The sequence below is a fragment of the Octodon degus genome, unplaced genomic scaffold (genome assembly GCF_000260255.1).
Source record: "Octodon degus isolate 3935 unplaced genomic scaffold, OctDeg1.0 scaffold00291, whole genome shotgun sequence".
In the NCBI taxonomy this organism is placed as follows: Eukaryota; Metazoa; Chordata; class Mammalia; order Rodentia; family Octodontidae; genus Octodon; species Octodon degus.
In genome coordinates, this window is record NW_004524867.1 from 317,396 (window position 1) to 329,017 (window position 11,622).

The 11,622-nt window shown below is 42.4% G+C and overlaps 1 protein-coding gene across 2 annotated transcripts in view; it reads left to right on the plus strand.

Annotated features, from left to right (window-relative positions):
* Positions 1-11,622, plus strand: part of Anos1 (anosmin 1) — a 209,656-nt gene that overhangs the window by 113,178 nt on the left and 84,856 nt on the right. For both annotated transcript variants that reach the window (XM_004647183.2, XM_023707448.1), the window contains exon 3: positions 706-768. In XM_004647183.2, the coding sequence (XP_004647240.1) occupies positions 706-768 (63 nt within the window). The remainder of the gene's footprint in view (positions 1-705; positions 769-11,622) is intronic.

Here is an 11,622-nt window from a genome sequence, read left to right on the forward strand (position 1 = left end):
TTTTTTTTTTTTTTTTTGCGGAACCGGGGATTGGACTCAGGCCCTTGCGCTTGCTGGGAAACCACTTATTCCACTAAGCCATCTCCCCAGCCCCGAAATATATAGGTTTAAATAAGCTTTACTTTCTGTTATGAAACTCTCGTGTCAGATTCCAAGTTTAGAGTTATTTATTAGAGCAATTGATCGGATATGTGTCAGTGCTGTTCAACTCATTAAGCTAAAGATATGTTAATTGTATGTGGATATTTACTGCATTTCCACATACTTAGAGTATTCAAAGTGCAGCCCAATCTAAAAGCAAGTTGGCACTACATTTTATGAGAAAAAAGTTTCATCTGAACCAGCAAACTTTGAAAAGCATTTCTTAGACTTTAAGAAACGAGTATAAAAATTTTTATAGAATAGCTTTTGCACAAAATACTCAACCTGATAGTGTACGTCATTTCTTTTCCGGTCAGTTCCTACCAGGCTGCCTAACTCTGCTTCCAACACAGTTGAAATACATTTCTCTTGGTTCTCACTCTGCAGTGGTGCCCTTGCTTGGATTTGTACGCTACCCAATTAAAACTAGATCAACCAATTAGTTGAATTTTCTGAGCCAACCAGGAAAAACAGCCATGGAATGCAATGACTGCCAATGAATTCATGATTCCCTGGGCTTTGGTTTCAGCCATGCCCCAATTTGTTTGTGTTTCTCTCTTCCAGTGCCTGGAGCCCTGCAAGGAACCAGGGGACCTGAGGAAGCACCAGTGTCAAAGCTTCTGTGAGGTAAGGGAACATCACTTTAATTGGAGTCCCTGCACCTGGGAGGCAAGGTGTCGCAGTCCTCCTGCCTGGCGCCGGGGTTATCCTCCACGCGGTTTTCTGTGCACTGTGAGAATGTTCCTGTTCTTAGGGAGGACTAACTCTTATTGTTACAAGTGTGGCTTTTCAACATTGTTCCCTTTGGAGACTCCTGCACCCGGAGCAGGATAGTTTCCCGCTCTAACCTGTGTGGGGCATCTTCTTTCACACTTCCTATCACTTAGGGCATGATGGGAAGGCAACATCCTGAAGGGTAAGGGCCTATAATCACCAGGAATTGTGAAGAAGGTAGGATCTGTCTTCTGAACTGTCTCCCATAGTTTGCTTTCTCCTAAGATAAGGCCAGGAGAATGGGAGACAGGCAGACTGCCCAGTTTCCATCCGAGTGGTTGTGTTAGTTACTTTTGTCTCGTTGCTGAGACAAAATACCTGATGCCCAAATTAAAGAGGGAAAGGCTTACTTGTCTCACCATTTGTGGAGGTTTCAGTCCATAATCATCTGGCTCCAAGACAGGGTAGCATGCGCAGGGGCAGCAGTTCAAGGCAGCAGAAGACAGAAAAAGCAACAGGAACAGAAAGGGGAGAAGAGTAAGTCTCTTTTCCTCCTTTATTTTGTGTGTAGGCTGCTGACTGTGGGGTGGGTGTACCACTCACATTTTCTCCCTACCCTCCTCTTTTACAGACTCAGGATGTTTACAAAATGAGGACCCTGACTCCCTGCTGAGTTGCTTAGTTAAACTTCTGAGCTTCTCAAGTTGACACAGTGAATCAGCCTTCACTTCTCAGACCCTAGACAGCCACCCTAGAGCATGTCCTCTACACCCTAGGATGTAGGACTGCTGAGCCCCTTAGTTAAGTTTCTAGACTTCTCAAGTTGACATGATGTATCAGCCATTACAGTGGCCCTGAGGGGAAAGGAGAGTCTGAAGACTTGAAGACCAATAAAGAACTCAGTAGAAAGCGTGCTGGGTGGCAGTGAAAGATCCCAGCTCAGGGTCTTGGAGAGCAGACTTCAAATGTGCCCACGTTATCACAATAAAATGATGGTCCGGGCCATCTTTGAAGGGGAGTTGGGGGCTACATGGAAACTCTCCCAAGGGATTGAGGGAGTCATGGTGGTCCAGGCTGTTCCCTGTAGCACACACTGGTGTAGCTGTCTCAGGGGGACTCCCCTCGGAAGGGGCACGGATTCTGTTCTGATAAGGTAACTACAGAATTGGCATCATACTCACTGCCTTGATGTGTACTGTTAATTTCCCCTTTAAATGATCTTGGAGTCAAGCACTGTGCATGGGAGAAGCCAGGGAAGCAGTGGAATGGGGAGACATCTCAAGGGAGATGGCTGATGGGATACCAGTGATGGGACCAGTATATGGGGTAAAAGGGTCAGGCTAACCCACCGTCCTCTGGCTCCTGTCCTTGGTCACCCAAGGCCCTCTAGTGGGTGGGCTCTCCTTTATCACTCACCGGGATCATGGAGCTATAGAATTATTTTAAACCAGTGGAGTGAGAGTGTTTCTAAGTTTCTCAACTGTTCACCTGGACTCTTCTGAGTCTCAGTTTTATTTTGTCCTGCTAGTTCTTTCTCAGTATTTTGTGTCTTAGGGATAGACGATTGACAATTTGAAGGCTTTTATGCAATGATGCCTGTTGTCAAAAGCACCTCCACCCTATGCATTCCTGTCAAGGAGATCTTTGGAAACAGTCCTTTTAATTTGGAGGGTGTAAAGGTCTTGAATAATGCATTGGCCTCCTTGTAGATATTCAGAGTTATTCATCCAGTTGACAGCCCTGGCTCAGTTAAAGACTTAGTGTTAAATCAAATAAGAAAATAACCCATAGTGCCTTTTCAAGATACCGAGGATGAGACAGAACAGCAAACCTAGGTTCTCTCCTGAGGCATTGACATGGTACGCATGGGTGTAATCAAAGTCCAAACTTTTCCAGAAACAATAGTCATTAATTTTGATGTGTTTTTATATGATTTGCCTATTCCTACAGAACAAATCACCCCAAAATGCTGTTTTGCCTTTGCAGGTATATTACCCACATAAATGAATCTGTAGCAAAATGAACTTAATGAACTTTATTTATTCTACCTGCCCTTACTGAATAACTACAGCATACCCAGCTATTTGGTGGAAACATAAAAGCAAACGAACAAGAAAAGAAAAATAGCTGCCTAGTTTAGGTTTGTTTTTTTTTCCTGATGGAAAAAGACCTAATCTAGGAACTTAATCCACACCCAGACTGCAGAACTGACTCACCATATGAGTACAGCAAAATTGCAGAAGTTTAAATTCATTTTCACATCTCCGACTCATCCCGCTTCACTTATCCATTGTCATAACAGAACTAAATGGTGACTGAGTGCACGTACAAAGCTGATGAAGCTACACCAAAGCAGCAGGTTGATGCTGATTTTCTAATTCTATCCAACGTGCTTATAGAAACAGCTCTTGGGAGGTACAGGAATCAAATTCTGTGTTTGATTTACTGCACCTGTTGTTAATCCATACTCACCCTGTCAGACCGGAATGTCTCCTAGAAGGACCACTGCACACCTACTTTTAATTTGTAGATTATTGCGTACAGAAGCCAAACATCTAAATGGAACTAAAATATTTTTATAGAATCTTGCAGATGAGAAAGGGCTGTGGCATTTGTTTTGTAAGTTCATCATCCCTAAATATCACCGACTCTGGCTTGGTGGCTTTAAATCTGATTGCTGAGAAGGTGGATGTGTTTGAAGGTCACGTGCTGCTCTTCTCTCAGGGAGTCCCTAATGTAATACCAGGTTTCTGTGACTGAGCTTCTCAGAGATAATTCTGGGTTCTCTGAGCCAACTCCAGCTGATTAAATGGGACTTGAGTGTTGGTGTTTGTGGCCCAATCTGCTTTGACAGCAAAGGTTCATGGAGTCTTGAAAGACAGGAAGCCAGACCCGGCTCTGGCAGGGATTTTTTTTAGCTGTTTAACACTGATGCACAAGCATCCATGCCCTCTTTTCATGGCTCTGATTGCTTGTCCATCTCTGTATGTTTTTTGCTTTCTCTTTTAACCTTACCATAGGTGTCTGAATATTATGTAGCAATCGGCTAAATGCTTGAAAACCTTGGAGCGCTTCTCCTGCATTTTTTTGGGACAGTCATTCATTGAGACAGACCTTATCCAACTCAGTCCATTTCATCTGAGGAGGAGAGTATGTGAAAAAATGTAGTGTAATGAATCAGCTTTCACTGGGTAAAATTTCAGCCACCAAAAGGACTGCAGATTTGACTGGAGAGACACGTAGGCTGTTAAATGTCTGGTGTGATATGTTTATGTATAAGACAATCTGATCTTATTTATCTTTTAAGGTGAGTGTTTGAAAATTACACTCCACTAGGCAAAATTGGCCTGCTGCTTATACTTGCAAATAAAGTTTTATTGGCACACAACAGCACTGGATAGTTGGTTAACATTTGGGTTACGGTGACACTGGTTGACTAATGGTGACATTTGTGATAGGACAGCACAGTTGAATGGTGTGACAATTCCTGTGGCCCTTAGAGCTGAAAATATTTACTGTCACACCTCCTAGTCTAAGAAGAATTGTCCCAGTTGCATTCGTAAAAGCTATCTAGCCATGTAGAGTGCTATTCCCAGCACCCATCATTAAACCTAAATAATTTTGCTTGGTTGTTTAATTACAAAATAAATTTCTACACATGGAAGAGGCTTTTAGAGCTGCACTGACAATAAAAGAAAGCCTAGGAGGAATGTTGCTCTGGTCTCTTGGGTAAGGATTTCTCTCGATTCCTTTCTCTTCTCTGTACTGCAGTATCAACTTTTGATATTTTCAGACTGATGTCATGGTTAATAATAGTATTTATAAAATAAAGACATTAACTGTTTTAGTTAAAACAGAAACTAAATAGAGATATTTCATGAGTCCTTAGATAGGAAAATTTCTCAGTAATCATGAATTTGGAACATAGCATGTTTTGACAGATATGTAAACAGGAAAATAGTCTCTGCTTTGTTGGTTGGTTTATTAAGTGGCAGTAACTACCTTTCTCTTATCTTAAAAACAATGATAGGACCGGGGAGATAGCTTGGTGGCCTAAGCGCCTGCCTGACAAGTGCAAGGACCCAGGTTCAGTCCTGGCTTCCGCATGCTGTGCTGGTCACCTAGCTGTTCCAGCCACCAAAACTGAGCATGGTGGTGCATGCCTGTAATCCCAGCTCTGGGGAGGCTGAGACAGGAGGATTGCTACCAGTCCAAGCTCCATCATGAGACCTGTACCAAATCCATACATAAATAAAAGACTAAAAAAAAAAAAAACGAAACTATTTTTTCCTTACTATTCACAAAATGTGAATTTTTTTTCATTTAAACCTTCTTTCTCATAATGATCAGATTTGAATTTACAAATGACAATGTTTTACTTCTTGGTGGTACATAAAATAGTCTTCTATATGATGAAGGATGGTATTCTTTTCTTTTTAACTAAAAGAGCTGATGAGCTTATTTTCATATTTCACGGTACAATTGAAACTGTACTGTCTGCACTTTTGTTTATCATACTTCTCCCTTCAAAATTATTCTTTGACAGGAAGTCAAGGGGAGCAAGTCTTCCTGGTCATTCATGCTGTTGGAAAACACCCAGAGGCACAGCCCCATGATCCCCTGGTGAAGCAGAACAAATAATATCAAACTGATATAGAGAGGCCACCCCTCCCCTTTCTCTGTCTGGTTGAGTCATTCCTGGCCAAGTGGGCACCACCATGGGCCAAACTGGCGGTCGCATCATCGGATGTCCAGGCATCATCAGCATGTGGCCTCTCATGCGTGGCCTCATTCTGGGAGCAAGTCCTGGCAGGAGGGAGGCCCATCATTGGCATCATGGGAGGGCCTCCCATGTGGGGTACTGGCATCATACCAGGGCGAGGAAGACCCAGGAGACTGGGTGGAGGTGGGATTGTGGCCCCTGCTGGGGAGGAGCCGAGAATGGAGTAGGAGGGATCTATCCTTGTGGAAATGCAGCCGTTGTTTTGTCAATCAGGCTCTGAGCTTGCGCTTCCATCCATTTCTGGTAGCAGTCTTTCACATTCTCTTTATGTTTCCTACCACTGTAGTTTGTCTTTCTCACAGACAGAAGATCATGGGCAAGATATGTATTGCAGTAGTCACAGAAGAACTGAGGCATGTTGCTCCACAGGCTGTTGGTGGCTCTGGCCCGAAGGATGGTGTTCTAATGTTGTTAAAGTTAGTCTGTGGGCTTTATCTGTCTTAGTTACTTTTCTCTCGTTGCTGAGACAAAATACCCAACTCCCAAGGTAAAAGGGGGGAAAGGTTTATTTAGCTCAGTTTGTAGAGCTTTAGTCCACAATCAGCTGACTCCAAAGCAGGGTGGCCTATGACAGAGAGGCAACCATTCACGGTGGCACAAGACACCAAAAGCAGCCGGAGGAGAGAGACCGAAGCCTCTTTCAGTCCCTTACAGTGTATGCAAGCTCCCTGCTGTAGGGCTGGCTTAGCACTCACCCGCCAATCCTACCACTGGACCATGAATCAGTCACAAACTCTAGATTCAACAGTCTCCAAAAAGCCCATCCCCTATGATAGCAGGAGGCTTTGGTGAAGTGTCACTGATGGAGAAGCACCTCCCATCTTTGGTTCTCGTGTTTCTCAGTCACGATACTCCACCCTAAGCTGACATTTACTAGATGTCAACGTGAGAGCTGCAAAATAGGAATAGTACCACGAACAGCTGGGACCCTATGTGTTTTTGAAGATCAACCAAAAATCCAAACATCAGTCACTTTGGATCAAACATATAACCCAAGGTATGCAGTAAGTATTAACAGAGTGCATGTACAGCTATTTATCCATTTTTTTCAGCTGCTTGGCTTCTCAAAATGTTTGACAAGCTTGTTAAATTTGATTTCCGTTCTATCTCCTGGAAGAAAGCAGATGAGCTCTTATCCTGTAATGGACAAGACAGTTGATGCATAAGAAGGAATGAAATTTATTAGCCCCAGATGATGTGATTGGTGTATAGAGACATCGAGTCTAAAATCCAGATGCTGGGACATTTCCTTTTTAACTGTAATCTGTTTTCATCTTAAAACTATTCTGTGGAATGGTGCGCAGAATAGAAGACATGTTTGACTTCTCTCATCGGGACAGAAAAGATCAACTTGTATTTAAAGTTGTTGGCCCAGCCACCTCTGCGTGGAACATGTTTGCCTTGAAATGAGAAGAAAATTTTAATCATCCGGATCCATGACTACTTAGTGGTGCTTTCAGGGAGAGCAGGAAGACAAATCTCTTTCCCAATACAAGTTGCTCCTCAGCCGTGGAACATCCCAGTTCCACCCAACAGATGCCTGATAAACTACACGTGTGAAGATGTATCACTCTCCCTTGGGGCAGGTGGGCAGGGAGGACCTTATTATCTTTTCCTGCCTCCACAAGTGGTTTTATGTCTTCAAAATCCACAAAGCTAATTAAATGCATCTCCTTAGGCTCTGAGGCAAAACCTTCAGCCAGGGAACATCTGTAAAATGGTACAAAGCACTAAAAGAAGCTGACAAGATCGGACTTTGAAATTATATAATATGCTCCAGATGTGTGCGTGGCGGGTGGGGAATTAGCACATAGCCTTCCATACACAGTGGTTTACCTGGTCAGAATATACTCTCTAAGGGATGAAGAGAGATGGGCTTTGGTACTGTTCTTTTTGATTATAGGCACGCATTTTCTTATAAGACTAGCTCCAGGTACCCCATCATAGGGCTTACAGATAGGATCATCTTTACTCTTTAGAAAATGGAGTTAGTAGTCCATACTAGTATTGGGTCTTGCGCTACTGGACTCTTTTAGAATATTTTGCTGAGTTAACACACCTATAATATTCAAATAATTGAACTTAATTAAAAAAAGGGGGGCTACAGATGATGTCCATTTTGTATCTTTGTATTCAAAGTGGTTAGGATAGATATATAGTTACATTCTCTTAATGAATAGAGGGATTTGTTCTAATGGTGTTTGTAAATAGGACATCATGTCTGCATCTTGTACAGCAATTAACCACTAGGAAGAATGTATGCAATGTGTTAATTATTGAAACTGTCCTACCAATTTGGCTTGAAACTATCTCATTGCTATTTGTTTCTCAATAAAATTATGGAAAAAAAGAAAAAAAAATGGAGTTCGTGAATCATCCATGGTTGATTAAATTAGAGACCAATATAAAATGCAGACTCCATTTTTATTTATTTATTTTTTAATTTTATGTATTTGGTATAGGGATCTTACCATGCAACTCAGACTCGTAGTGATCCTCCTGTTTCAGCCTCCCCAGTGCTGGGATTACAGGCATGTACTACCATGCCCAGACTCCGTTGCCAGCTCAGCATGCCCCCAGAGGGGCAGTAACGGCATGTGGCACCGGGGTTGAAACCCAGGTCCTTGCGCTTGCCTAGGCAGGTGCTTAGGCCACTGAGCTATCTCCATGGCCCTGGACTCCATTTTTAATAAGATTTTCTATTTTGAAATATCATTTTAAGAATGTTAGAGTGTAGCTCTTGTGCACTTCTTTTAGGGAACTTGTTGATTGTATGGAGTACTTGAGTAGCTCTTGAGACGGATGCTTCGGTGAATTAGGAACATAGGATTTTCTGTCTGTGCATTCTGAACTCTTAGCAAGGGAGAAGGGGTGGTCGCTCCACTGGGGGTGGACACAGTCAGTATTTATTTTGAAAGTAGAGTTGGTAGAATTTGATGACAGGCCAGATATGAGGAACAGAAGGAAGAGAAGAATGAATGAATAATTCTGCCAGGACTTTTGTCCCAAATAGTAGTGGAAAGAAACTTGGAAGAGTCTGAGACCTGGAATTGGGGACAGGCACAGATTTGGAGTAATTGATGATGGGGAGAAGGACTGGGTCCAAAGTTAGACGTTAAGCAGGCTGTGTTTTTTGAAGCCAATTAGACATCCACAGGGGATGTGCCATAGGCAAAGAGGTGCGGGAGTTTAGAGCTTAAGGGAGACTTTGGGCCATCCATGGTAGAAAATATTGTGGTCCTAGAGCTGGCGGAGACATTGGAAGGAAGAGGTCCAGGGGCTTGGCTCTGAGTCACACCAACATTCTAGGGATAAAAGAATGAGCAGGTTAGATCTAGAGGTAAGTAAGGTAGGAGAGAATCTGGGGCAATATTAAGTTATGAAAACCAGATAACAGAAGCTTATGAAAAAGGAAGGAATGAACATGTTTTCAGAGCTACAAGGACGACAGGACTTGACCTGTCTTGGGATGCTGCCATGTGCAGGTCATCTAAAGCTTCCTCTGGAGCAGGGAAGCTGCCTGACGGGAGGGGGCGCGGCTGTGTCCTGTGATCCACAGGAGCAGCTCAAGGTCTAAACCTCGAGGAGCATCACTTCCACAGCCGCCTCTGTTGGCAACTAGATTCCTAGAATCTGCAGTGCCACTTTGGTTCATGAGTGACACGCACCTTGCCTCAACGGGCCCATCATTTCACAGGCATTCTTGGTAACGCCTTCTAAGAAAATGCATTAAGGAGGAGAGGGGAAAGCAAGGATAGTTCAGACCCAGGGACCTAACCATTCCGCTACTCCGGGGATTTTAAATTTTCTGATATTATTTATGTGCTGAATCATCTTTTAGACACCTTGTGCAGCGAGATTCTGGAGTGTAAGTGACATACAGGTACTCGCAGACAAAGCACAACACTTCGGTACAAGTCGAAACAGGAAACTAAAGATGAAGCTGAGATAACCATAGGTGAAGGTTATCTAATTGAAGACAGACAGAATATGCCATAGGAAAGTAACTTCGCTCTTACACAGGTTTCAGACTTTATTCAACTCATTTATATTTTGAAAGCTGATTCATAATATTTGTATGTATTTATGGGATACAGGGTAATAATTTGATATGTGCATACCAAATGTAATAATAATCCCATCAGGTTAATTAGCATTTCCATATCCTCATACATTAATCATTTCTGTGTCGAGATACTTTGGATTTTTCCAGTTATTTTGGATTCTTCTGATTATTTTGAAACAATCATAGGTTATACATTATGGTTACCTTATTGTGCTGTGGAAAAGCAGAAAGAATTTCTCTTATTTAGCTATTTGAGTTCATCTTCTCCACTCCCCCCTTTTCCTGGTTTTCTTCCAACTTTATATTATTCAGGACTAAAGTTAATAATGTGCTTGAGAAACAAATTAATTGCCATCACATCTAATGAATTAGTATTTGTAATTGAGTTTCCAAGCAAATTATAATTGCATTTCCAAGCATAAATTAGAAACACTGGAACTGAGAATTCTCTCCCTTACTTCTTCCATACTTAATATTTTTACATGTCCTCTTTCCAAGTTATACTTGGCAGTTTGCCTTTTGAAGGCTGTGCCTTTAATTTTTACAGGGTTTGTACCTGCTCATCAATACAGCAAGCTAGAAAGAAGAGAAAATTCAAACCATAAGTCCAGGGCTGGGGAGGTAGCGCAGCGGTTTAAGCACCTGCCTGGCAAGCGCAAGGACCTGGGTTTGATCCCTGGTACCACATGCCATGCTGATTTCAGAACCCCAAGCATGCTGTGCTGGCCACTGAAAGCAAGTGTGGTGGTACATGCCTGTAATCCCAGTGCTGGGGAGGCTGAGACAGAAGGATTACTATGAGTCCGAGCTGTGTAGTGAGACCCTGTACCAAATCAATCAATCAATCAATCAATCAATCAATCAATCTATATTCTGTCATCCAGAAATAGCCATTGTTCAGTATGTAGGCAAATTTTACTGTAGACGATACAAGACTATTCTCCCTAGACATGCCTTCTTAACCACAGACAACCTTCTGTATTGTGGAACACCAGTCTGTAGTCCTCCTGGCTGTAACTTGTATGTCAATAAAAATCAAATTTTAGCAATGCATGTTTAAATGGTTGCCTTTGGGCTAGGATCTGGACTCAAGTTTTCAGGGGTTTCCCATCCTTCCTACTCTAATAGAATGGTCTCACTGTTCCTAATTTGCTTAGGTATGCAGTGTACTTTATGCCAAACATCTGGTTTCCTTGTGGGGATGTGGAGTTTTGATACATGCCAGGCAGATGGTGCTAATGTGAGTAGGCCACATGAAGACAAAAGAGGCCTGGGTAATGAGTTTCTAATGAACTTGTCTGGTTGACAGAATTTCATATTGCTTGTTACAACTCATTAAGATCTACTCATCCCTTGGTCATGTGTTGGATTCATCTAAGGTGGCCTAAAAAATAACAATTCGGCGAGGCAGCCAGGGATGCTGAAGTAGTGTCAAGAGTTTTCACAGAATATCAGTTTCAAAATCTCTTCAGGAGATTTGAGTAGAGAAACAAGTTGAGTACCACTGGAATAAGCCAAGCCTCGTATTATTACTCTGAAATATAGTGGAGCTTCCAAAACCATTGACTCTTAATAATTTCTCAAATTCTTACTTGATCTGTGATTTTGGATATATAATATCTCTGAGCTTCTGGCACTTTATTTGTAAAATGAAAACAATGTGGTTGGTTGTGAGGATTGGGAGGGAAAAGTGAGTTGAAGAAGTGAAGTCCATGGTAGAAGGCCAGGACATGGTAGATAAACAGAATCCGCTAGGCTATCTTTGATAATGATGGTCATTTTGATGGTGGTAGTGGTGGTGGTGATGATGATGGTAGTGATGGTGATGGTGGTGGTAGTGGTACTAGTGGTGGTGATAGTGTTGTTGTTGGTGGTGATAGTAGTGGTGGTGGTGAAGATGGTGGTGGTGGTGGTGATG